Genomic DNA, 25,262 nt, shown 5'->3' with positions numbered 1-25,262 from the left:
GAAGATAAACTCTAGCTGAATAACACACAAGGTGCCTAAGCAAAAGGGCAACCTTCTCAGTATATTCTGAGATCCACTCCATTTCAGAATAGGTTTTGGTTTGGGCCTGATATAAAAACAAATACTCTTGTGTCTAATGCCTCTTCTGCCTACACTCACCGACGAGCTGGTTCATCTCAATTTGTCAACTTTCAAGCTGTTTGGCTCTCAAGGGACTGCCTCCCACTGCTCATTTCCTCTGACAGCAGGTGACTCTCTGGGCCTCCTTAATGCAGTTTTCGCCTCTGCAATGTGTGGTGGTGGCCACTGTAGTTTTTATTCTTAGGGTTTGGGTGCTTACTTCTAGGATCTCTTTGGGGCCTAGACTGCTACAAAGCTAGTAAGGTTGTAAGACATCACCTAGGCCAGACTCGTGTTTTATATTTTAAAACTCCTAGTACGGTGCTTGTTCCGTCACCACCCATCCCTTGGCTTCCATCGTTTCCAAACCATGTCTGGTGTTCATTTTCTTCTCCCAAATGTTCGTGATGCTTTGGGAATGCAAAAAGCATCCATATTTGGAAAGCTCAGAACTCTCTCGGGGGCGGGAGCAGAACACAGATTGTTCTGTGGAGAAGGAGAGAGTCATGTGCGGCTCAGAGCGTGGCTCTCCGGAGTGGGTCGGAGTGGGACAGAAGAGCAGGAAGGAAGCTGGGGCCGGCCTGGCTGGGCCTTCCTCGAACCAGGCAGAGGCAGGCAGCTGCCCTGCAGGGCCCACCGCAGTCTCTCAAGACAGACAGAGGAACGGTTTGTTGAGTGCCTACTGTGTGCCAGGTTCTGGAATTGTAAAAATATAATACATTATTAATAATGACTACAGCATTAAAATAATTCCTTCTAGACACTGTTCTAAGCACTTGTCCCTTAGCTCCCTTTATCCTCACAACAACTCCAGAGCTAGAGACAGGAATAGAGCCCCCATTTGAGAAGGGGAGTGAGGGGTGCCTGCTTCCTGGACTGCGGCTAGCAGGTCATTTGGGGAGGGGCTCCCAGGTGCAGATTCCGCCGAGTCCGGACTGAAGGAGGACACGTCGATCCTGGTGTGCTGGGAGGTGCCTTAGTTTGCGTTTAGCGGCCTGTGAACGAGTCTTGGGACCTCTAAAAGCTGACTCAGGGCCACATCAGCTAGGACTCGCTGCTAGCTGCCGCCCAAGGTCGTCCCGCAGCCCCTCGGCAGCCGCCGCCAGGGGTCGCGGGAGCCGCGTTCTAGCGCAGTCGCGCGCCACAGTTGCGCATGCGCGGAGCTGCTCCGGGCGTCCTCGGCCGGGTCGGCCTTGGGACCGTGCCCCCCCTGCCCCGCCCCGCCCATCTCCCCTCCCCTCGCGTTTCGCCCCGCCCCGCTCACTGCTCTCCCCGACCCCGCCCCGCCCCACTCTTGCCCGGTCTCGCCCCTCCTTGCGCTCTCGCCCCGCCGCGCCCCGCCCCGCCCTGCCCCGCCGTCCTGGAGCCAGTGCCCTGCATCTCGCGCAGGTGCCGCCGCAGGACTGCAGGACTGCAGGACTGGTTCCTGCCGCGGCCACCGGGACAGTGGTCCCCCAAGGCCGGCTGACCATTTGAAGCCCCTGAACTTGGGTTGATTCCGCGATTCAACTCGAGTTCAGGGATGGAGAAGAAAGGCAAACTTGCCAACTCTCTTGATTAACCTCGCATTAGTGAGCCTTCTTAGGGACTCACCAAGCCGAGCTCTCTGGGAGGCGTTCACACTCACAGGCCCTGGCTGTTCCCAGGCAGCAGCTGAGCCTTCACCGATGTGCCCCTTTATTGTTTTCTGAGACCATATTTATAGAGACTCTCGTAGAAGCTGACAGCATTTAATACGTTAAACATTCAATGCGTGGGTATTTACAAAGAGAAAGGATGTAAAGGTGCGTTTCCTGCTTTAGCAGGAATTGAAGTACGTCATATTTTTCGTGGACCGAAAATTTCTGGTCATAAGGACTATAAAAGCCCAAAGAGGATTTTCCTGGAGTGTTCCTTGAGAGATTCATGTCTTCAAGTGAGATCTAATCCCAGTCTTTATGAATTGGATATTTGCTAATGACCATGATCTTCTAGGTGTCATCCTAGAGCCGTAGGACAGACAAGTGACCACTGACATTGCCTTTTCCCCGGCAGAAAAAGTCTCCAGTCTATTGGGAGCTGTGTGGCAACTGCTGTGGACCTGCTGTGGTAGTAAGATCATTGGATCAGGATTTGCCCATGTGACCTTGGGCAAATCATCTCTGAGCTTGAATCTCCTCATTTGCAAAGAGAGGACAGGAGAGAAGATAGAGCTCGATCTTTTTTCCTTGAGAATCTGCTTTTCTTTTCTTTCTTTCTTTTTTTAGAGACAGGGTCCTGCCCTGTCACCCAGGCTGGAGTGCAGTAGTGCGATCATAGCTCCCTGCAGCCCCAAACTCCTGGGCTCAAATGATACTCCTACCTTGTCCTCCCAAAGTGCTGGGAATACAGATGTGAGCCACCGCGCCAGGACTGCTTTTCATTTTTGGAAACATTGAGATCACTTCGGGTGCAGTGAAACAAGTAGTTTTATAGAAAAGTCCATGAGTGGAGGGAACGGGGTGGTTCAGGGGAGCTTTCCGGGGTGCTTTCTTTTGCCTATGTAGGAAACCCAGAGATGTGGGAGTAGGGGTTGTGAGGGGGCGCTGTGGGGCCATGCCTGGTGGAGATCCACCACGTTAAGCCTTCTGCTAACTGTCTCTGACTCCATGATCTCTTCTGCCTCTTCCCATTCTGGATTCTGCTCATGGTGGGCGGCTAGATGGGTGTATTGCATGTGGCCGCTCATCTCAGGTTGCTGGTCAAAGCTTCCTGTTTATATTTAGACAGTGTAAGAAGAGTAAGAACCCTTTTATTGCCACTGACCCATATTCATATTTAATGTTGCTTGTGTTAGTCGGCTCCTCATTGGTTCTCTTTTTGGAAGCAAGCAGGGACTTAGAGAGTCCAGAGGAAGCTCAGAGGGCTGGAGCTTTAGTTCAGGTTGGCTGAGGTGCTTGTTCTTAATTCTTCCGTGACACCATGTCTGTCTCAGTCACTGCATTTTTAACATTGTTTTGAAAACATTTCTCGGCCAGGCGTGGTGGCTCACACCTGTAATCCCAGCACTTTGGGAGGCCGAGGCAGGCAGATCACCTGAGGTCAGGAGTTTGAGACCAGCCTGGCTAACATGGTGAAACCCCGTTTCTACTAAAAATACAAAAAATTAGCTGGGCGTGGTGGCGCACGCCTGTAGTCCCAGCTACTCGGGAGGCTGAGGCAGGAGAATCGCTTGAACCCGGAAGGCGGAAGTTGCAGTGAGCCGAGATCGCGCCATTGCACTCCAGCCTAGGTGACAAGACTGAAACTGTCTCAAAAAAACAAAAAAACAAAAAAACACACACACAAAAAAGAAGAAAATAAAATAAAACATCTTTCTCTTCCACTAGAGGTGAAATTTCTCAAGGACAAAGAGATTTCTTAAGGGCAGAGTCCTGTTCTGTGAAGCCCACCCCTAGCCCAGAGTGCTGCCCGCAGTTGGTGCCTAGTGAGAATTTGTGGAATGGAGCAAGCACAGGACTCCTGTTCACTGGCTGCTCTCACTCCTTGCTATAGTTGGGGACCTCAGAGGCTACACTTACTCATCACACCAGTGATGAGTCCCCTCTTCTTAGGAAGGAAACTAGAACCAAGACCAAAATTACAAGGCACCATGTGTTAGTAAGGTTGTGGCTCTGTGCCAAAATGTGAACTGTGTTTGATTTTGAACGGTGGGAATATGGGTGGTTGTTATTGTCTTCTTGATGCTTTTCTGCATTTTTCAGCTACCCCTCAAAACAAATTGAGGAGGATTATCATTGTCCCAGGAAAGACATATAATGAGAAGAGTACTTATCGAGTATTTACTGCATGCCAGGCCCTGGGCCGAGCCTTCTAACAGTCAGTTGAAACAAGTGCTATTTTGCTCATTTGCTTGATGAGGAACAGAGGCTGTGTGATGTTAAGTAGCTTGCTGTGAATCACAGAGCTGGTAAATGGAGAAGCAAGGGTTTGCATCCAGGTCTGTCAGAAGCCCAGACATTTTCTTGTTTTTTTTTGTTTGTTTGTTTTTTTGTTTTTTTAGTGACAGGTTCTTGCTCTTTTGCCCAGGCTGGAGTGCAGTGGCGTGATCATGGCTCACTGTAATCTTGAACTCCTGGGCTCAAGTGATCCTCCCATCTCAGCCTCTTGAGTAGCTGGGACTACATGTGTGCACTACCATGCACAGCTAATACAAAAAAAAAAATTATTATTTCTTTTAAAGATGAGGTCTCACTATGTTGCCCAGGCTGGTCTCAAACTCCTGGCCCCAAGTAATCCTCTTGCCTTGACCTCCCAAAACACTAGGGTTACAGGCATGAGCCACTGTGCCCAGCTCTGCATTGTCACTCTTAATATTTGACCCAGCAGTTCAGCAGTTACATAGTAGAGGTGATTTTTAGAAGAAAGATGAAAAATAATATAACAAGACAGGTTACCACGTGGTCCACCCTAGGTATATGTCTAATTCCATCCCTAGGTATATATCTAAGAGAATTGGAAATGTGTGCCCACACAAGAGCCAATACCTCAATGCTCATAGCAGCATTCTTCATACATCCCCAAAGTGGAGACAGCCCCATTGTTCATCAGCTGATGAATGCGTAAATAGAAAGTGGTATATCCGTATAATGGAATATTATTTGGCAATAGAAAGGAATGAAGGTTTTGAGTTAGACAGAGGGCATAGTTGTGTAATACTGTGAATCTGCTAAATGCTACTGAAGTGATCAGTTTAAAATGATTAATTTCATGTTATGTGAATTTCACCTCAATTGAAAAAAAAGAATGAAGTTCTGATATTTGTTATAACAGCTATGAATCTTGAAAACATTATGCTAAGTCAAAGAAGCCACATATGAAAGATCACATACCTTATGATTTCATTTATGTGAACCATCCAGAAGAGGCAAATACAGACAGACAGAAAGCAGATTGGCGGTTCCCGGGGGCTGGGAGAAGGGTAGAATGGGGAGGAACTGCTGATAGAGATGGGGCTTTTCAAGGGGTGATGAAAATGTTCTGGAATTAGCTAGTGGCGACTATGTGAACATACTAAAACCACCGAACTGTACACTTTTAATGGGTGAATTTTATGGTATGTGAATAATATCTCAATCAAGCTGTTATTTAATATATACAAAAGTAATATAATAAACAAATACAATTCTTCTACTTGGAGACTTTCCAGCCTACTGTTGCCTAAATCTAATAGTGAGGTAATAAATAATAATAATCAGAGTTACTGTTTTCTGTGTGTCTGCTATATGCCAGGCACTGTTCTAAACACTTAGCATTTTTGCATATAAAATCAGCTGTGGATTAGAAAGCAAGGCGTCTGGCTTCAGATCCCACAGTCTTAGCTACTCTGCTGTACTGCTTTACGTATAAAGACAGATACATCATAGAGACGAGAGTGTGAGGTAGAGGCTGAGAATGAGAACTCAGGAGTTAGGCTGTCTGGGTTGGAATCCTAGCTCTGCCACTTACTTACCAGTTGTACACTCTTGGGTGAGTTACTTGACAGACTAGAGCCCTAGTTTCCTTATCTCCAATGTGGAGATTATAGTAAATCCCCCCTCGTAGGGTTTTCACACAGGGTTCCCTCATAGCATTTATAGATGAATTATCGCAAACTCTGAGAACAGTATCTGACATGTAACTAGCACCCAATACATGTTATCTTTATTACTATTATAGGGTTACTAAATAGAGACTGAAAGAGCATAAATTCAAGTTGCAAACTCTCAGTTAGTGAGCATTTCAGGTTGAGCTAGCATCTCATTTGCTCACAGAATTGTGGAGCCGGAAGGGACATTGAAAGACCATCTGCTCTAGCAGGGGAATGTCTAATCCAAGGCTGGCATCCTCTTCTTTTATGAGGGATGTGTGTGTGTTTGTGTGTGTACCTGTGTGCACACCTCCTAAGAAGGATATGCTATCTCTGGCAGGAAAACAGCAATTCAGGAAAGCACTCAGAAGGGACCAACTGTGGCTCCCAGCCAAGAGACTTCCCAAAATCATAGATGCTCTGGATTGACAGGGACCTCACAGGGGATCCAGGCCGGCGTCCCTGTCCCTCTGCTTCCCCCCAGCACTTGGTGGTTTCCATTGGCATCTTCTCCTCCCCTCTACACCCCTGCACAGGGCCTTGTCCTCCTATTGAGCTAAGTCTATCTGACACCTGTGGGAGCCCAGCCTTTATAGAGGCAAGAACACAAGACCAGCCATCGGGGCTGCCCTTGCCAAGGCTTTGCTTTGTGTCTCTTGAATCTCTTTTCCTGAGTCTCTTTTCAGCCTTGGAAATTGAGACCCTTGGACATTGTCTTATCACCTTTGAAGGCTATACCATGGGGCTGGGTTGTCAGAAACTTACCATTATAATAAAGGCTTTCTGGTACTTTCAGTTATAAACACCCCTGTGGGTCATGTTACGGCAAAGCATCAGGGTGTACCTGTCCCAGGCCCGGCTTCCAGAGATGTGGTTGAGATAAATGAGGAAGCAGTGCCTAGAGTTATAGTACATAGTTCATGTCATTATATTTTATAGTCTTTTCTTGCATTACATAACTTTATAAGAAATTAATTTCCTGTCCATTTAAATGCAGTTCAAAAAAATCAAAATATTTGTTTTAGCTGTTAGTCTCTTAGACTTGTACAGCTCAAGGCAGTATCTCAGTAGTTCAACTCTTCATGACACAGACAAAGAATAGGAGGCCCAGCGATCTGGGGAATTGCCTAGGGTGATGCAGTTCTTGGTAGGAAAGAAAATCAGCACCCTAAAGTTCTAGACTTTGATTTCTTGCCTTTTCAATTTGAAATTCATTTTTGTTGTCATTGCTGTTATTGAACACTGAATAGGCTGCTGTCAACAGCTCAGTGAGACAGGAGATTGTGAGCAACACTTTGTAGTCAGATACACCAGGGGTCGGAACCTGGCTTTATCATTTACTAGCTGTGGAGCCCTTAATTCAGTCTTATCTATAAGGTGGTGTTAACACCTTCCTCTCAGGGTGGCTGTGGGAATTAGAAATAGTGCCTGTCATATCCCAGGCATAGTGCTGGGTGCTGAGTAGGGCTTTGATAAATCAACCTTTATTATTATTGAAACCGAAGTCTTACATACCCAGATAAGGCTCCTAGCTAAGGGATCTCAAATCTAGACAGACCTGAAAGAATTTGGGGTGCTAACCCCTCAACGATCACTGAATTTTCAGGCAGTGAGATGTGTAGCTTTCTCCACGTCCTCAGCCAAACTTCCAGAGAATCTACAGGCCTTGGGGAGAGAAAATAGCTCCCTGTCAGAGGTATTGAGCCTGAATCTTTCTTTTTTTTAATTAAATTTTTTGTAGAGATGGGGTCTCACTATGTTAGGCAGGCTGGTCTTGAACTCTTGGGCTCAAGCAATGCTCCCACCTTGGCCTCCCAAAGTGCTAAGATTACAGGCATGAGCCACTGCACCTGGCCCTTAATCTTGATGTGAAAGGAAGCAAGGAGTGGAGAGTCCGGTTTGTTATACTATATTCTGTTAGTTACATCTACATAGAACAGTTCAGAGACTGGGCATGTTTGAGCTTTTAAAAGTATGGAGGGTCCTCAGCCTGCTTCTCAGCTAGCTGCCCAGCACCCCTCCCCGTGTGATGTCCCATTGGTCTACTGGCTTCTGTCTAGCACCTTTGCTTTCCACACTCCACCCTGTGCACTCAGCAGTCCTTGTTGCCCCTCTAGGACATTACCCAGAGCAGATGCATTGGCCCCAGCTAATGGGCTCCCTTATAAGGGGCTTCCACTTCTGACTCCTGCATGGGCCTTGGGCAAGTCACTTAACTTTTCTGAGACTCTCATTCTTTTCCCACGAGACAGAGAGGAGAATAGTACCTATTGAACAGGACCAAACAGGCACATGGAAGGGGTTTGAAAGCAAGTGTAATTATAGTTTTATCATCATTAATTTATTTAAAATGTGTTACCTAGGCTGGGGCCAGTGGCTTATGTCTATAATCCCAACACTTTGGGAGGCCAAGGCAGGAGGATCTCTTGAGGTCAGGAGTTTGAGACCAGCTTGGACAACACAGTGAGACACTGTCTCTACAAAAAAATAAAATAAAAAATAAAAATAAATAAATAAATAAAAAGAAATTAGCAAGGTGTGGTGGCACGCACCTGTAGTCCCAGCTATTCAGGAGGCTGAGGAGGGAGGATTGCTTTGAGCCCAGGAATTCAAGGATGCAGTGAGCTGTGATTATGCCACTGTACTCCAGCCTGGTAGACAGAGTAAAACCCTATCTCTTAAAAATAAAGTAAAAGGTGTTACTCTTCTTAGAAAGGGCATTTCAGAAGTGAGTTTATCTGTGGGAGCACTCTTGTGTGGCAGGGAGATAAATTTTGGGTTGCGTGGCAATTCATTGTTCTTTAAATCACACAACTCAGTCAGCCACTTTTAGCACTCATGCTTTACAGCTGGTCATGGTTGGTGAGAAAGTACTGAATTTCCACCCTTTTTGTACATCACTTTAACTTTGGAGATGTAGATCTTATTGAGATGTTTACTAGGCATTGCTGTCATACCACTATTTTTCAAGTCTGCTTTTCACTTATTTTTGTCATGCATGTCTCTGGAAAAAAGAAAATAAGTAAGAACATTATTGATGATAGCTTCCCAAATTGACAGTACATCATCTGACATTTTAATGGGGACCAATTTTGTCGATGACCTCAGGACTTTGCTTCTCAGACAGTGTTGATATGATCCTGGACACTCGAAAATTTATAGACCAGTCCAGAGGGCCTGTAAATAGCTTCTGACAGAGAGCTAAATTTTCTGGAACTGAGCTGCATAGGCACAAACTCACTGTGATAAATCAAGACTCTGCCATTGCTCTGAGATGTGTCCATGGAATAAATGTGTACATGGAATAAATGCCATAGCATGTGGGAGAGGGAAAGGAACAATACTTAATTAATGTAATACCTTAAAGGGCCTTCTGCTCAAGAATGGACTTATTGCTAGGAATCAATTTGCCAGCTCAGACTTTGAGTGTCCACATACCTGCCTAATTAGAACATGAACCCACAGGAAACACTAGTTTCTCCTCACTGTGGAGGATTAAGTTGTGTAGCTGGTTTGAATCTTCTTACTGACCATACATGACTGTGGATTGCTGCCCTAGATGATTGGTTTTCAAGTATTTTAGAACACGATAAAATATAGATGATAGTAAAATTATGTTGAACTGGATTTGGCCTTTCTTTGATTCACTGGCTTGGCAGGTCTCTGAGAGCCTTGGTCATTTTCATGAGCATTAGTGGTCAGAGTCCAGCCTGAAGCAGTACAAAATGCCTAAAAGTGCACTCAATTTTTCCTGACCCTTTGACATACTCTGGGGAATTAGTTTTTTTAAATATTAAATCCCTGATATCAACTTGTACAATATTCTTGCTTTTCATATAAGCAGAAGGCAGACTATGAAATGATCTATCTCTTTGTGTTGTTTTTGGTGGTTTTAGTTTTGCACAAGTGAGCACTTAAAGCATATTTGGGAAGGTAATGCTTCCAAATCTGCGATTTGCTTTTGAGTAGCTTTGGAACTATTCTGGCAAATGGTGAATTTGTTCATTTTATTTATATTCTCTTCCAATGAAAATGTCAAGAGGTTATAACAGTTCACACTAGAGAGAGGCTACTTATTGATTATTTTCAATTGCATAAACAACATTGGCGCTAACTGGAAAGAGAATGAATATTGAGCACCTAGGCTGGAGGGCCATTGAAAGTTATTAGAACCATATTCCTCATTTCAGAAAGTTTAGTAGAGACGTGGATGATAAAAATAGACCTACATCAAATTTCTAGAGATGAAAACTACCATGTCTGATATGAAAAGTACACTGGATGTGATTAATGGCAGATTAGACATTGCAAAAGAAAAGATTAGTGAACTTGAAGACATAGCAATAGAAATTATCCAAAATGAAAGAAAGAAAAATTATTATTATTGGCCAGGCGCGGGGCTCATGCCTGTAATCCCAGCACTTTGGGAGGCCGAGGCAGGTGGATTGCCTGAGTTGAGGAGTTTGAGACCAGCCTGACCAACATGGAGAAACCCCACCTCTGCTAAAAATACAAAATTAGCCAGGTGTGGTGGTGCATGCCTGCAATCCCAGCTACTCGGGAGGCTGAGGCAGGAGAATCGCTTGAACCTGGGAGGCAGAGGTTGCAGTGAGCTGAGATTGCGCCATTGCACTTCAGCCTGGGCAACAAGAGCGAAACTCTGTCTCAAAAAAAAAAAAAAAAGAAAGAAAAATTATTATATTTTAAGTGGAAAGACCATAAGTGATCTGTAGGACAACTTCACATGGCCTAATATGTGCGTAAAGTCCCCTAAGGAAGGAGGAGGGTGACATAAACATTTTTGAAGATAAAATGGCTGGTTTTTTTTCAAATTTTATGGAAACTATAAATCATCAGTTCCAGGAAGCTCAACAAAACCCAAGCACTTCATAATCTAAATTACTCACAACCAGTGATAAAGATAAAATCTTAAAAGCAGCCAGGAAAAAAGACATATTATATACAAATGAACAAACATAAGGGTGATAGTAGAATTATTGTCAGAAACCATGCAAGTGAGAATACAGTGAAGCAGCACCTTTGAGAGTAATGGAGGGGGAAAAAAGCAAACTGTTAACCTGAATTCCATACTCTGTGAAATTTCTCTCTAAAATTAGAGCTAAATTAAGTATTTTCAAGGCAGATAGTAGCTGAAAGAAATCAGCAGGAGCAGAACTACCCCACAAGAAATGTTGATACCAGGAGGAAATATGAATTTACACAAAAGAACAAAGAGATCTGGAAATTATAATTTGGTGAATATACAAGAATTTTTCCTTATGATCTAAATGTTAAAAAAATTGACTAAACAAAAATAATAACCACATAGGGTAAGGTTTTTAACCTGTGTAAAAGTAAAATGTACATAAGATAATAAAGGCTGGGAGGGGAGAAACGGAAGTATGTAATTGTAAAGGTCTTATACTATATATATGTGAAGTAGTATAATATCATTTAAAATAGGGGCTGGGCATGGTGGCTCAAGCCTGTAATCCCAGCACTTTGGGAGGCCACCATGGGCGGATCACTTGAGGTCAGGAGTTCGAGACCAGACTGGCCAACATTGTGAAACCATGTCTCTACTAAAAAAAAAAATTAGCCGTGTGTGGTGGTGTGTACCTGTAGTCCCAGCTACTGGGAGGCTGAGGCACGAGAATCGCTTGAACCCAGGAGGTGGAGGTTGCAGTGAGCCAAGATCGCCCCACTGTACTCCAGCCTGGGCAACAGAGTGAGACTCTGTCCCAAACAAACAAAACAAAGTAGACTATGCCAAATTAAACCTTGAAGCAATCACTGATATGGAAAATAAAAATTTTAGTGACTAAGCCAATAAGTAAAATAAAATGTAAAAATACTCAAATAGATGACAGAAGAAAAGGAGAAAAAGGAAAAATAGAACAGATGGGACAAATAAAAAACAAACAGCAAAGTGGTAGATTTAAACCTATCTGTTTAAAAAATTACATTAAATATAAATGATTTAAATACCCTATTTAAAAGTTAGAGATTGTCAGATTGGAAAAAATAAGCAAAACTCAACTCTGTTGTCTACAAGAAATACACTTTAAATACCAAGACACAATAGATTAAAAGTAAAGGGATGAAAAAATTTACCATGCTAACACTAATCAATTGAAGGCTGTAGTATCTATATTAATATCAGACGAAGCAGGTTTTAGAGCAATGATGTCAATCCATCAAAAGAATATAACAGTTCCAAAGGTTTATGATCTTAATAACAGAGTTCTAAAATACATGAAACAAAAACTGATAGCACTTCAAGGAGAAATAGGCAAATGCACAGTTATGCTTGGGGATTGCAATATCCATGTTTCAATAAATGATAAAGCAAGTGGACAGATGATTGGTAAGGATATAGATGCCTTGGGACAACACAATATACCAGCTTGACCTAATCGACATTTATATGACATTCCACCCAACAACAACAGAGTCACATTCTTTTCAAATGTAACATTTTCCAAGATTGACCATATACAGGGTCAGAAACAAGTTTTAACAAAATTAGGAGACTTCGAGTGTGTTCTCTGGACTGTGTCAGAGGTCCTCAAGACTACCATCAGGCATTGATATACTGGAAAGACTCCCATAGCTTAGAAAAGCTGTTATACTCATGGTTACAGTTTATTACAGCAAATGGATACAGATTGCAATCAGTAAAAGCAAAAAGGCACATAGGGCAGAATTCAGGAGAGACCAGGCTCAAGCTTCCAGTTTTCTTCTCCCAGTCGAGTCCTATGGACAGTGCTTAATTCTCCCTGCAACGGAGTGTGACAGTAATTTTGAAATATTGCCAATCAAGGAAGATTACCTGAGCTACCTTGGTGCCTAGGGATTTTGTTAGGGGTCAGTCACATAGGCATGGAGCACCCATGTTACTGACCTCAGTCAGTCTCCAGCCCCTGCAGAGATCAGACTGATATAGCATGGCCCTAGTCCTCTGCCGTAAATAACATTGTTAGCATAAACTATCTGGTACGGCTCAAGGCCCCAAATAAACAAAGACACTTGTCAGGTAGGATATTCTGAGGGCTTAAGAGTTTTTCTCCCAGGAACTGGTAAAGGCCAGTCCTTCCTTTGGAATGTACAGGGTTTGAACATCCCAAGGCTCTAAGTCAGCCCTTTACTGCACAGATCATGATGGAATTAACTTGGAAATCAGTAAAAGAAAGACCTTTGGAAAACTCCCAAATATTTGGAAACTAAATAACACACTTCTAAAGAAGAAAGCAAAAGTTAAATTAGAAAATATTGTGAACTGAATATCAAAATTTGTAGGATGCTGCTAAAGCAGACCTTATGGAGAAATTGCTGACACTAAATACCTATATTAGGAAATAAAAAGGTCCAAAATTAATAATTTCCACCTCAAGAAACTAGAATAGGAAGTGGAAATAAAGCCCAATGTATTCAGAAGAAAGGACATAATAAAGATCAGAGTGGAAATAAATGAAATCGAAAACAGAAGAAGGATAGAGAAAAATCAGTGAAACCAAAGTCAATGAAATCAAGAAATCTTTACTGAGAATTTCAGTAAAATTGATAAACCTCTGATATCAGGAAGAAAAGATAGAAATTGCCAATTATCAGGAATGAGAGAGGTGCCATCTACTAAAGATTCTACAGGTACTAAAGGATTTTAGAATATTATGGACAGTTCTATACCAATAAATTTGACAACTCAAAAGAAATGGACAAACTATTTGGAAGATATAAACTACTGAAGCTTACTCAAGAAGAAAGAGATAATCTGAATGACCCTATATCAAAGAAATAGAATTTGTAATTGAAAAGCTGCTCATAAAGAAAACTCCAGGTCCAGATGGCTTTACTGGTGAATTCTATCAAACATTTAAGGACAAAATAATATCAATTCTACACAAACACTCTCAGAAAATCGAAGGAGAGGGAATATTTCTCATTTTATGAGGTTGGTATTTACCTAATATCAAAACCAGATACGCAGGCATTTCAAGGAAACTTTAGGCAAATATTCCTCAGAAACATAAATGACAAAATTTGAGGCCAGGCACAGTGGCTCACACCTGTAATCCCAGCACTTTGGGAGGCTGAGTCGGGCAGATCACCTGAGGTCAGGAGTTCGAGACCAGACTGGCCAACATGGTGAAACCCCATCTCTACTAAAAAAAAATAAAATAAAATAATTGGCCAGGTGTGGTGGAATGCGCCCGTAGTCCCAGCTACTTGGGAGGCTGAGACACGAGAATCGCTTGAACTCAGGAGGTGCACATTGCAGTGAGCCGAGGTTGCACTGCTGCACTCCAGCCTGGGTGACAGAGCGAGACTACATCTCCAAAAAAGAAAAAGAAAAACAAAAATTGAAGGCAAATTTTAACAAATCAAATCCAAAAATATAAAAAAGGATAATTCATCTGGCCAAGTGGTATTTTTGCTGGGAAAGGAAGGTTGGTTTAACATTTGATGATCAGTCGATGTAACTTACCACATTTAAAAACTAAAAGTAAAAAAGCTATATGATTATCTCAATGAACATGGAGAAAGGATTTGAGCAAATCCAACATTGATTCTTAATAGAAACTCTCAGCAAAATTGGTGTAGAAGGCACCTTCTTCAACCTGGTAAAGGGCGTCTAAGAAAAACTTATAATCTCAAACTTAATGCTTTCTGACTGAATGCTTTCTCCCTAAGATCAGGAATAAGATAGGGATATTTATTCTCACCACTTCTTCTTCTTCTTCTTCTTTTTTTTTTTTTTGGGAGACAGGGTCTCCATCTGTTGCCCAGGCTGGAGTGCAGTGGTGCAGTCATGGCTCACTGCAGTCTCAAACTCCTGGGCTCAAGTGATCCTCCTACCTCAGCCTCCCAAGTAGCTGGGATCACAGGTAGGTGCCACCACAGCTGGCGGTTGCTGTCACCCCTTCTATTCAGCATGGTACTGGAGATTCCTGCCAGTGCAATAAGGCAATCAATAGAAGTAAAAAGCATCCAGATTGAAAAGGAGGAAGTAAACTGTCTATTTGCAAACAACATGATATTCTACAGCCATCTTCTGGCCCTCTAGAGCAATATTTAAAAATGAAGCCTTATGAAAAAAAATTCACTCAGCTTTTGTGTCTGATATTTTTTTAAGGACTTTGTTTGGAGAAGCTGCCTATTTCTTCTTCTACCAGTAATCTCCATGTGGACCGGGAACAGGATGTCATCACCTGTTATGAGAAAGCAGGGGACATCGCACTCCTGTATCTCCAAGAGATAGAAAGGGTAAGTGAGGACCACGTGTTTGTTTCTGATAACTTTTTCCCTCAAATCAGATAGTGGACAACTGAGATTAATCTCTAGGAAGCTTTCAACTTGTCTGTCTCTGTGTGCAAAGCTTTACTTGTACTCCTTAAAGCTAAGGAGAGTGTGGTAGTGATTACTGTAGCTTATGAAAAATAGATGGTTGGGCCAGCATGGTGGCTCACACCTGTAATCCTAGCACTTTGAGAGGCTGAGGCAGGTGGATCTTCTGAGGTCAGGAGTTTGAGACCAGCCTGGCCAACATGGTGAAACCCCATCTCTACTTAAAATACAAAAATTAGCTGGGCATGGTGGCGGGCATCTATAATCTCAGCTACTTGGGAGGTTGAGGCAGGAGAATTGCTTGAACCCAGGAGATGGAGGTTGCAGTGAGCCAAGATTGCACCACTTCACTCTAGCCTGGGCCATTGAGCAAAACTCCATCTCATAAATAAAAAGAAGAAAGAAAGAAAGAAAGAAAAATAGATGGTTCAGTGTTTGTGAAGCATTTTAGCATCCTCTGAGCAGAAATGACAGTGTGCATCTGTTCATACCTTCAGCACCCTGAAGCTGGCCAGCCACCCCTGTTTTCCTAATAAAATGGGTTGAGCTTCATTTGTACTTGTATGGACTCTGTGCCAAGACCTGTTCATCTGGGGCTTGGGAGGCCTTACCTTGACGGATATGGCAAAGGTCTGCTGGGGACGTGGACCGAAGTGGACCGAGCTGAGTACATCGGGTATCCCCGGAGACCATCAGGGATGGTCTGCTCTCAGCCGTCAGTGCTTCGCCTGTGGTGTGGGTGATGGAAATGAGCAGCTGACAAGAGGGCCTCTGAGCAGAGAACGAGTGAGCTCGGGGTTCTGAGCTCGCAGCCTCAGACAGAGGAGGTTGGAGGCTGGAGGCTGGATGGGGCCAGGGAGGTGGAGGCAACATGCCTGTTTCAGATTCTCATCTTTGGGTTCTACTCTTTACTGTTTCTTCACCTCTCAGCCTCGATTTTTCCGTCCGTAAAAAGAACATAATCATAGTTCCTACTTAATGAAGCTTTTGTGAGGATTACATAAGGTCTTGTGAATAAAGGCACTTAGCCCAGATTCGTGAACATATTGGATTCTTGGTAAATGTCACTTATTTTTATTAATAACAATAGCTCCTAGCAGTTGCTGTTGCTGGCAGTGTTTCCTGGAGTTCTCACCAAGGACACTGCTATTGACCCCTTCAGACCCAGAGATGTACCCTACAAGAGTGTTTGAAATGATTAGAAATCCTGTGAGACTTTGAAAATGATTGGAGGTCTTGTTTTCCAGCAATTTTCTGGGCTCCTTGTTTTTGTAAAGATTAGAATAGAGAGAGACTGCCAAAGTCTCCCTAGCTTTTGTTACTTTATAAATGAACAGACAGGAAGTAACTTTTTTTCATAAATCATGTTGTCGTGTGTTGGTGCATATGATATGCATCAGAATTGCCTTTTTAGGACGCAGGGAGATTAGAGTGAGAATCACAGCAGGAGAGGTGGAGAGAGTGATGGGAATAACATTTGACCTGGCCTCAACCAGAATGGATTATAAGCCATGGTTTAAGATATCTTGGAATTCAGGAAGATACATGTCTGTCTTGCCAGAATTATGTTCTATCAGAAGGTTGCTATGAGAAGAGAATTTGTTGTTGTTATTCAGAATTTACGATATGATCTTTAAAGGAATGATCATCCAGGCTCCTTTAAAAACCTCCATTATGTCCACTGTCTGCCTCCTTGATGGACCGTGCTTGGCAGTCGAGAAGTCTGCTTATCCCATCTGAGTTGTTCCAGCTGACTACACAGCCCTGGCCACTTAGGGCCCTATCTTGCTGCTTACTCTCCACTGTTGTCCAGCCCTGTCACTTTGGAGCCGTCTTCTCCCGGCTGGGAGAAAGGAGGCTCATCTGTTACATGTGTCTGTAGTGATGTAGGAATTGGTAGATCTGAATACACTTCTGTTATGTTCACTCACAACACCCCATTCAGTGCTGGGTTCTTCAGCAGGAACATCAAGGAGGCTTGTATAGTCGTAGGATTTAAAAGAAATCCTTTTCTTTGATTTTGGGGAAATGGTGATCATAGGATGTTGGATTTTGAGAAGAAACTTGAGGTCTAGAAAGGGAGAGCCCAGGCACACAGAAAGTTAGGCCAAAACTAGTTTTAGAACTCAACTCACACGACACCTAGCTTAGTGCTGGCTCACTTCATTCTCCCAGGCTGCTGCAAACAAAGAAAAAGCATGACATTTCTCCACACTCTTACTTAGAGAAAGTGCTCAATAAGGCTGGGTGTGATGGCTCATGCCTGTAATCCCAGCACTTTGAGAGGCCGAGACAGGAGGATCACCTGAGGCCAGAAGTTTAAGATCAGCCTGGTCAACATAGTGAGACCTTGTCTCTACAAAAAAAGAAAGAAAGGAAGAGAGAAAGAGAGAGAGAGAAAGAGAAAGAGAAAGGAGGGAGGGAGGAAGGGAGGGAAGGAGAGAGAGAGAAACAAGAAAAAAAAAGAAAGAAAGGAAGAAAGAAAGAAACGAATGAAACGAAATGAAACTAGCTAGGCATGGTGGCACGTGCCTGTAGTCCCAGCTACTTGGGAGGCTGAGGTGGGAGGATTGCTTGAGCCCAGAAGTTCGAGGTTGCAGTGAGCTATGATTGTACCACTGCACTTAAAAAAAAAGTCAATAAATATGTTTTATTTGACCAAGTAAGCTTTAGCTTTTGGTAGCATTTGGGAAGCAGCTTCTTTAGCCTAAGGTTAAATCTCAGCGTAGGTACACGATTTTCAAATTTCTGGCTCTGGTTTTCAAATTTCGGGCTCTGGCGTTTTCTTTTTTGGAAAACCAGTTTGGACCTCCCCAGATTTCAGCAAGCTGAGATATTAGCAATGAGAGAGATTGAATGAACCCAACATCTGTTTTGACTGTAGTAAGTACTCAAGAAACTAACTGTTGATTAAGCAGAAGGCTAGCGAGGAGAATAACCTTCCTTAGGTGACCAGTGGGCTTGGTGGAAAGTTTGCAGGTTTTTATGTGGCAAGATAGTTGTGTGCTATGCAAGAGATACTTGATTGGCCTTTTTCTTTTTTTAAATGTTGAACTTAATTGACTTAATTTTGAACTCAGTAAGAATTATGTTGAATTGAAAACAGAAAAGGGGATGGAATCTGATCAAAGCCTTGAGCAAGCCAAGGCAAATAGGGCTTTGTTTTGGCATCAGCCCTGCCAGGTAGGAAATCACACACGCTGTTCCTGTTTGCTCTGCTGGGCAGAGGTGGCCTCTCCATGGTGCCCTGTCACTTCCCCGCCATTCTGTAGTGAAGAAACTTCTGCTCGCTGGGGCCTGTGGGCCTTTTATTTATTAGTCCTGGCGTTTAACTTTATTCACTAGCAAAAGTAAAATTTGGGGAGGGTTTTTGGAGACAGTTGGGAGTGTCGTGACCAGTGACTTTTCATCATTGTGCTTCTGAGGGAGTGCCGTTCTCTGAGTTTCTCTAGTAGTGGGGATGTTCAGTGATGTTCTGGGATGTTCTGAGTTGTTGGTTTCCTGAAGGGCAGTGACACTTCAGAACGAGGACTGACCTGGCTTTCCCTCGAGGGAGCTGACAGAAGCTGTGGGAGGCTGCAGAGCACTGCGGGTGAGTGACTGCCAGTGTTGGGACCCTGGCCTTGCCCCCTTTAGCTGTGGGACTTTGGGCAGTTGCTCAGCCTCTCTGTATCTCAGGATCCTCATCTGTAAAACCGCAGTCCTAGTTGCCATGAGGCTGCTGTGAGGTGAGGTGGGTTAACTCATGTGCCTCCCAGCACATTGTCAGCATGCAGTAAATGTCAGCTCTCTTGCCCTTATCTGTTCCTGTGTCACCTGGCTGTGGAATCTTTCCTAACCTCGGACAATTTCAGATATTTAGGTTAAAATCTGGAATATTATAAACATACTGTTTCATTAAAAATGTTAAAGAGGCCGGGTGTGGTGGCTCACACCTGTAATCCCAGCATTTTGGGAGGATGAGGTGGGCGGATCACCTGATGTCAGGAGTTCGAGACCAGCCTGGCCAACAAGGTGAAACCCCGTCTCCACTGAAAATACAAAAATTAGCCAGGCATGGTGGCAGGAGCCTGTAATAAATACCAGCTACTCGGGAGACTGAGGCAGGAGAATCGCATGAACCCGGGAGGTGGACGTTGCAGTGAGCCGAGATCGCACCACTGCACTCTAGCCTGGGGAACAGAGTGAGACTCCATCTCAAAAAAAAAAAAAAAAGTCAAAGAATTTCAGGGGAATGTTTATGCAGTAACTTTTTTGGGAGAATTTGCTTTTCCCTTTCTTGTGCTGAAGCCAGTGGAACAACGTTTTGCCTGGTGTCCCCGTGTCTGGACTTCTCTGTTCACTCCTGGTCGTTTGACCTTGGTTTGTTTCTGTGTGCTTCCGGGGCGGGGCTCATTCTGCCTGACTTGCCTGGTTTTCTGGGGCTAGAGAAGTGGCCCTTGCTGAGAGCAGCAGCATGTGCCAGGCAGTACCTAGGAGCTTTCCAGGTGTTCCTCTGCCCTCTAGTTCCAGACGCAGAGGCGGGGCCAAGAAAATGGGAATAAATGAAAGCTATGTGCATCAAATATTTGTTTAATGTTGTCCTTGTTATATCAGAGTCACAGGGACACCTACGAATAGTCTCTGATAGTTCGTTTTCCGAAGGGGAATAACAGATAAACTACCCCTAAAATTGAGCATGTAAAATAATTTAACCAAATAAATTACATTAGAGCAGATAGAAATGGCATAGGATGGCCTTGATTAGTTTATCTTCAGATGACAGCATTGTGCCAACAGTAAATAAAGTTATCCGCCCTGCAAGGAGCTTCTAGTGGTGCAGTGATGGGAATAAAGATGACTTCACCCTTGGATATCATAATATGAGCCCTGCTGTTGGCAGATGAAATAATCCTGTCTCTGTCCTTTGCATGCATCAGCCAACCAGCTGGTTATGGCTCTGTTGAGCAGGAGTAGAGCCAGGGTGGAACTTGACCTTCTGCTGACAGTTCATTTCTCTACACCCTATTTTAGAAAAGAAGTTAATGCTAAGTTATGGGGTACCCATGACATTTTATTGGCTGTTTTAGTGCTAAAGTTTCTAGAAGAAACACCAGGTCCCCAAATATTACAGTGCCCCACCTAGACTTCCCGTGTTCATGAAGGGGCTGTTCACTGGCAGCCTGGCCATGCCTTGCGTGGATTATGTTCTCCCGGCAGGAGGGATTTGCAGTGATGTCGCTGAGGTGTTGGATTCCGAACTGGATTAGATGCAGGTTACTGCAGGTCTTGAACTGGAACCAGGTGTCCTAGGAAAAGCACTCAGTGCTGCTGCTGAGAAAGGTGGGGCTGTGGCTCCAGAGGGCCAGGTGATTGTGCTTCTGACTTTAAAATGTGAGACAATAAAGAAAAGGCCAATTCCTCCTTTCCTTCCCGTTTCAGGCCTACCTTTTCACTCAGGCCAAAGCCAGAAGGGGACAGTTCATAGCTTGATGTAATATTTCCTTAAAGAGATGTCCAGAAACTGACTGGCTAGCCAGGTGCTTCTGCTCTAGGCACTTCTGACTTTGAGCCCTTTATCTGGGAGCCTGGAGTAGGAGGCTACAACGCAGTGAAAACTGAGTTGGGAGAGTCTGGATACCAGGCAAGAGCAGGTGCTTATTTTAATTTTTGTATATTTCCTGTCTGTGTTTTTTTGTTGTGTTTTGAGGCAGGGTTTTGCTCTGTCGCCCAGGCCGGAGTGCAGTGGTGCAATCTTGGCTCACTGCAGCTTTAACCTCACAGACCGAAGCGATCCTCTTACCTCAGCCTCCCAAGTAGCTGGGACCACAGGCACGCACCACCATGCCCAACTAATTTTTTTATTTTTGTAGAGACAAGATCTCTCTGTGTTGCCCAAGCTGGTCTCACGTGTGTGGCCTCTGCGATACGATGAACGTATTGTTGCGTATAAGCTGTTATAAATAATGCTTCCACGCCAACTTCCTTTGGGTTGCTTTTTCTCTTGCTTCACATTATTTCCTAAGGACAAATTCTCAGAAGTGAGGATATTTTTACTATTCTTGTTACTATGTATTGTGTCCAGTTGCTTTCTACAAGTTATACTAACCTCTTTTTTTTTTTTTTGAGCCAGAGTTTCGCTCTTGTCTCCCAGACTTGAGTGCAATGGCGCAGTCTTGGCACACTGCAACCTCCGCCTCCCGGGTTCAAGCGATTCTCCTGCCTAAGCCTTGAGTAGCTGGGATTACAGGTGCCTGCTACCACACCTGGCTAATTTTTGTATTTTTAGTAGAGACAGGGTTTCATCATGTTGGCTAGGCTGGTCTTGAACTCCTGACCTCAGGTGATTCGAGAGCTTGGCCTCCGAAAGTGCTGGGATTATAGGCATGAGCCACCGTGCCCGGCCTCTACTAACTTCCTCTACCTATGGCTGTATGGGAGAGTAGTGGTTTCTTTGCAACCTTGACAGGGCTGCTATTGTTTAAAAGTTATTTTGCCGAAATTGCTAGATGAAAATGGTACCTTGCAAGTTTAGTTCACATTTTTTGGATTACCAGTGAGGTTGAAATTTTTTTAATACTAGTTATATTACTAGTAGCATATACTAGTTATATTTCTATTTTCTTTTCTCAAAAATAGCATTACTGTTACCATACAATTCACCCATTTAAATTGTACAGTGGTTTTTAACATATTTCCAGAGTTCAGTAACCATCACCAATATTTAATTCTAGATTTTCATCACCTCAGAAAGAAACCTTGCACTCAGCAGTCAATCCCCATTTTATGTCCAGCCTCCCCAGCCCTAGGAAACTATTAATCTGCTGTCTATCTCTGTAGATTTGCATATTCTGGACATTTCATAGAAATAGAATCATACATCGGGTGCAGTGGCTCACGCCTATAATCCCAGCACTTTGGGAGGCCAAGGTGGGTGGATCACAAAATCAGGAGTTCAAGACCAGCCTGGCCAATATGGTGAAATCCCGTCTCTACTAAAAATACAAAAATTAGTCGGGCGTGGTGGTGTGCACCTGTAGTCCCAGCTACTTGGGAGGCTGAGGCTGAGGCAGGAAAATTGCTTGAACCGGCAGGTGGAGGTTGCAGTGAGCTGAGATTGTGCCACTGCACTCCAGCCTGGGTGACAGAGCGAGACTCCATCTCAAAAAAAAAAAAAGAAAAAAGAAAAAAGAAAAAAAAAGAAACAGAATCATACAATATATGATCTTTTATGGCTGGCTTCTTTGGCATAGCATCACGTTCTGAAAATTCATTCATGTAGTAGCATATATCAGTACTTTGTTTCTTTACATTGTTAAATAATTGTGCCATTGTGTGGATATGTGCTACATGGTATTTATCCATTCACCAATTGATATGCATTTGGGTTGCTTTTACTTTTTGGCTATTGTGAATGATGCTGCTATAAATATTTGTATGCAGGTTCCTGTGTAGACATATGTTTTCAGTTTTCTTGAGTATATTTACCAGTGGAATTTCTGGGTCATGTGGTAACTTTATGTTTAACCCTTTTTTGTCTGCTTATCCTTTTTGTCTAATTTTTGGAAGTGTTGTTTTCTTACAGTTTGAATAAACTATGTCATAAGTATGTTAACTCTTTATCATATTTGCTCTGAATATTTTCCTAACCAGTAATTTTCCATGTTTAAGTTGCTCATAAATTTTGAATCTGTATATAGTTGAATCTGATTATCTTTTTAATTATATTTTATTTTACTGTTTTTAAAGCTTGAATGTTGGAATAAACTTCCCTAGGATTTGATAACTTTCAACCATTTTCCATATATATGTATGTGCGTGTGTATATATATATATATATATATATATATATATTTTTTTTTTTTTTTTTTAAGAGACATGGTCTTGCTGTGTTGCTCAGGCTGCAGTATAGTGGTGTGATCATAGCTCATTGCACCCTCAAACTCCTGGGCTCAAGAGATCCTCCTGTCCCTCCTGCCCCAGCCTCCCAGTTAGCTGGGACTACAGCCGCATGCCACTGTGCCCGGCCTATTTTTAAATTTTTTGTAGAGACAGGTTCTCTTTTTATTGCCCAGGCTGGTCTTGAACTCCTGGCTTCAAGCAATCCTCCTGCCTTAGTCTCCCAAAGTACTGTGATTACATGCATGAACCACCAAGCCTGGCCCCATTTCCCACCCGCCCCCCCTTTTTTTTCTGAGACGGTGTCTCACTCTGTTGCCAGGGCTGGAGTGCAGTGGAGTGATCTTGGCTCACGGCTACCTCCGCCTCCTGGGTTCAAGTGATTCTCCTGCCTCAGCCTCCTAAGTAGCTGGGATTACAGGTGCCCACCACTACGCCCAGTTATTTTTTTGTATTTTTAGTAGAGACGGAGTTTCACCATGTTGGCCAGGCTGCTCTCGAACTCCTGACCATGTGATTCACCTGCCTTGGCCTCCCAAAGTGCTGTGATTACAGGCACTGCACCCGGCCTCCTCCCCTTTTTTTAAAAAAGCAGAAAACAAAAATTTTTTCACTATGTACAGAGAAACCTTTAAAAACAAACAAAAACAAACATACAAAAAACTTTTAATTTCCAAATGTAGTTGGGGTTCATTGTGGTATATATATATATAGCTCTAAATTAATTTTTCTCAATTAAAATTTCCCAAATTTCCAAATTTCAGTGCTACTTTAAGATGATCTTTCCTTTTCATATTTTCTGTCATATATTTTTAGTCATTCAATAAAATTCTGGCTTTTTAATTGTGTTGTACCAACATGACACTGTTTAATAGGCACTTCTTTATGATAGGTTTTAACATTTAAATGATTAGTAACTACTCATTACTTTTATTTTTCAGATTATCCTTTGTTCTTATCTCATTCTAATACTTTCAGATAAATTTTAGAATAATTTTGTTGAGTTCAAGAAAAATCCTTTTGGGATTTGGTTGAATTTTTAATTCCATACATTAATTTGGAGAATTATATTTAGTCTCCTGTCATCTATGACCCTCTTCCTATTTTGTCAAGATTTTTTGTTCTATAGACTTTAGTACGTTTTTTTTAAAAAAAATATTTAAAAACAGTGATGAGGTTTCGCTGTGTTGCCCAGGCTGGTCTCGAACTCCTGACCTCAAGCGATCCACCCACCTTGGCCTTCCAAAGTGCTGAGATTACAGGCGTGAGCCACTGCACCTGGCCAGTAGGTGGTTTTATTCTCAGATCTTTTCTATTTTTATTGCTTTATGAATAGGATCTTTTTTTTTTTGAGACAAGGTCTCACTCTGTCACCCAGGCTGGAGTGCAGTGGTGTGATCATAGCTCACTGCAACCTCAAGCTCTTGGACTTAAGCAATCCTTCCGCCTCAGCATCCCCAGTAGTTTGGACTACAGGTACACACCACCACACCTGGCTAATTTTTAACATTTTCGTAGAGACCAGGGTCTCACCATGTTGCCCAGACTGGTCTCAAACTCCTGGTCTCAAGCATTCCACCTTTCTTGGCCTCTCAAAGTGTTGGGATTACAGGCGTGAGCCACCGTGCCTGGCCTAGATCATTTTTGAAATTATATTTTAACATATAAATGTGCCTGTGATGTTTTAATTCACTTGCACAATCATGTATTGAGTGCCTTCCATGTTCTGGATACTGTTTGACTGCAGGGGCACTAGAATGGGTATGTCACAGAGCCTGCCCTTAAGTGGTTCACACCTGTAATCCTAGCACTTTGGGAGGCCGAGGCAGGTGGATCACCTGAGGTCAGGAGTTCAAGACTAGCCTGGCCAACATGGTGAAATCTTGTCTATACTAAAAATTTAAAAATTAGCTGGGCGTGGTGGCGCATGCCTGTAATCCCAGCTACTCGGGAGGCTGAGGCAGGAGAATCACTTGAACCTGGGAGGCAGAGGTTGCGGTGAGCTGAGATCGTGCCACTGTACTCTAGCCTGGGCGACAGAAACTCCGTCTCCAAAATAAATAAATAAATAAATAAATAATAAAATAAATAAAAATTTAAAAAGAAGCTCATGAGGACACAGGTCCTTAGCCAGGAGGAGTGCTGTGGTGGGAATTCTCAGAGAACTCTGAGAGCTTCAGAAAGGGCCTTGGGCCAGTGTGGGAGTTCAGGGATGTCTCCTGGAAGAGATGATGCCTGAGCAGCATCTTGAAGGCTGACAAGGATAGCAGTGTCGAGGATGGCAAGGATGGTGGTTATTGTCCATAATACTGAAGTCTTCTATAGAAACAGA

At 43.2% G+C, this 25,262-nt stretch overlaps 1 protein-coding gene across 7 annotated transcripts in view; it reads left to right on the top strand.

Moving 5' to 3' along the window:
• The window catches only part of TTC7B (tetratricopeptide repeat domain 7B), a 275,379-nt gene that overhangs the window by 56,863 nt on the left and 193,254 nt on the right, over nucleotides 1-25,262 (top strand). For all 7 annotated transcript variants that reach the window (XM_055097944.2, XM_034938007.2, XM_034938006.3 and 4 more), the window contains one exon: nucleotides 14,841-14,971. In XM_055097944.2, the coding sequence (XP_054953919.1) occupies nucleotides 14,841-14,971 (131 nt within the window). The remainder of the gene's footprint in view (nucleotides 1-14,840; nucleotides 14,972-25,262) is intronic.

The sequence above is a fragment of the Pan paniscus genome, chromosome 15 (assembly GCF_029289425.2).
Source record: "Pan paniscus chromosome 15, NHGRI_mPanPan1-v2.0_pri, whole genome shotgun sequence".
Taxonomy (NCBI): domain Eukaryota; kingdom Metazoa; phylum Chordata; class Mammalia; order Primates; family Hominidae; genus Pan; species Pan paniscus.
Note: the sequence above shows the minus strand (reverse complement) of the source record. Positions and strands in the feature narration are given on the sequence as shown.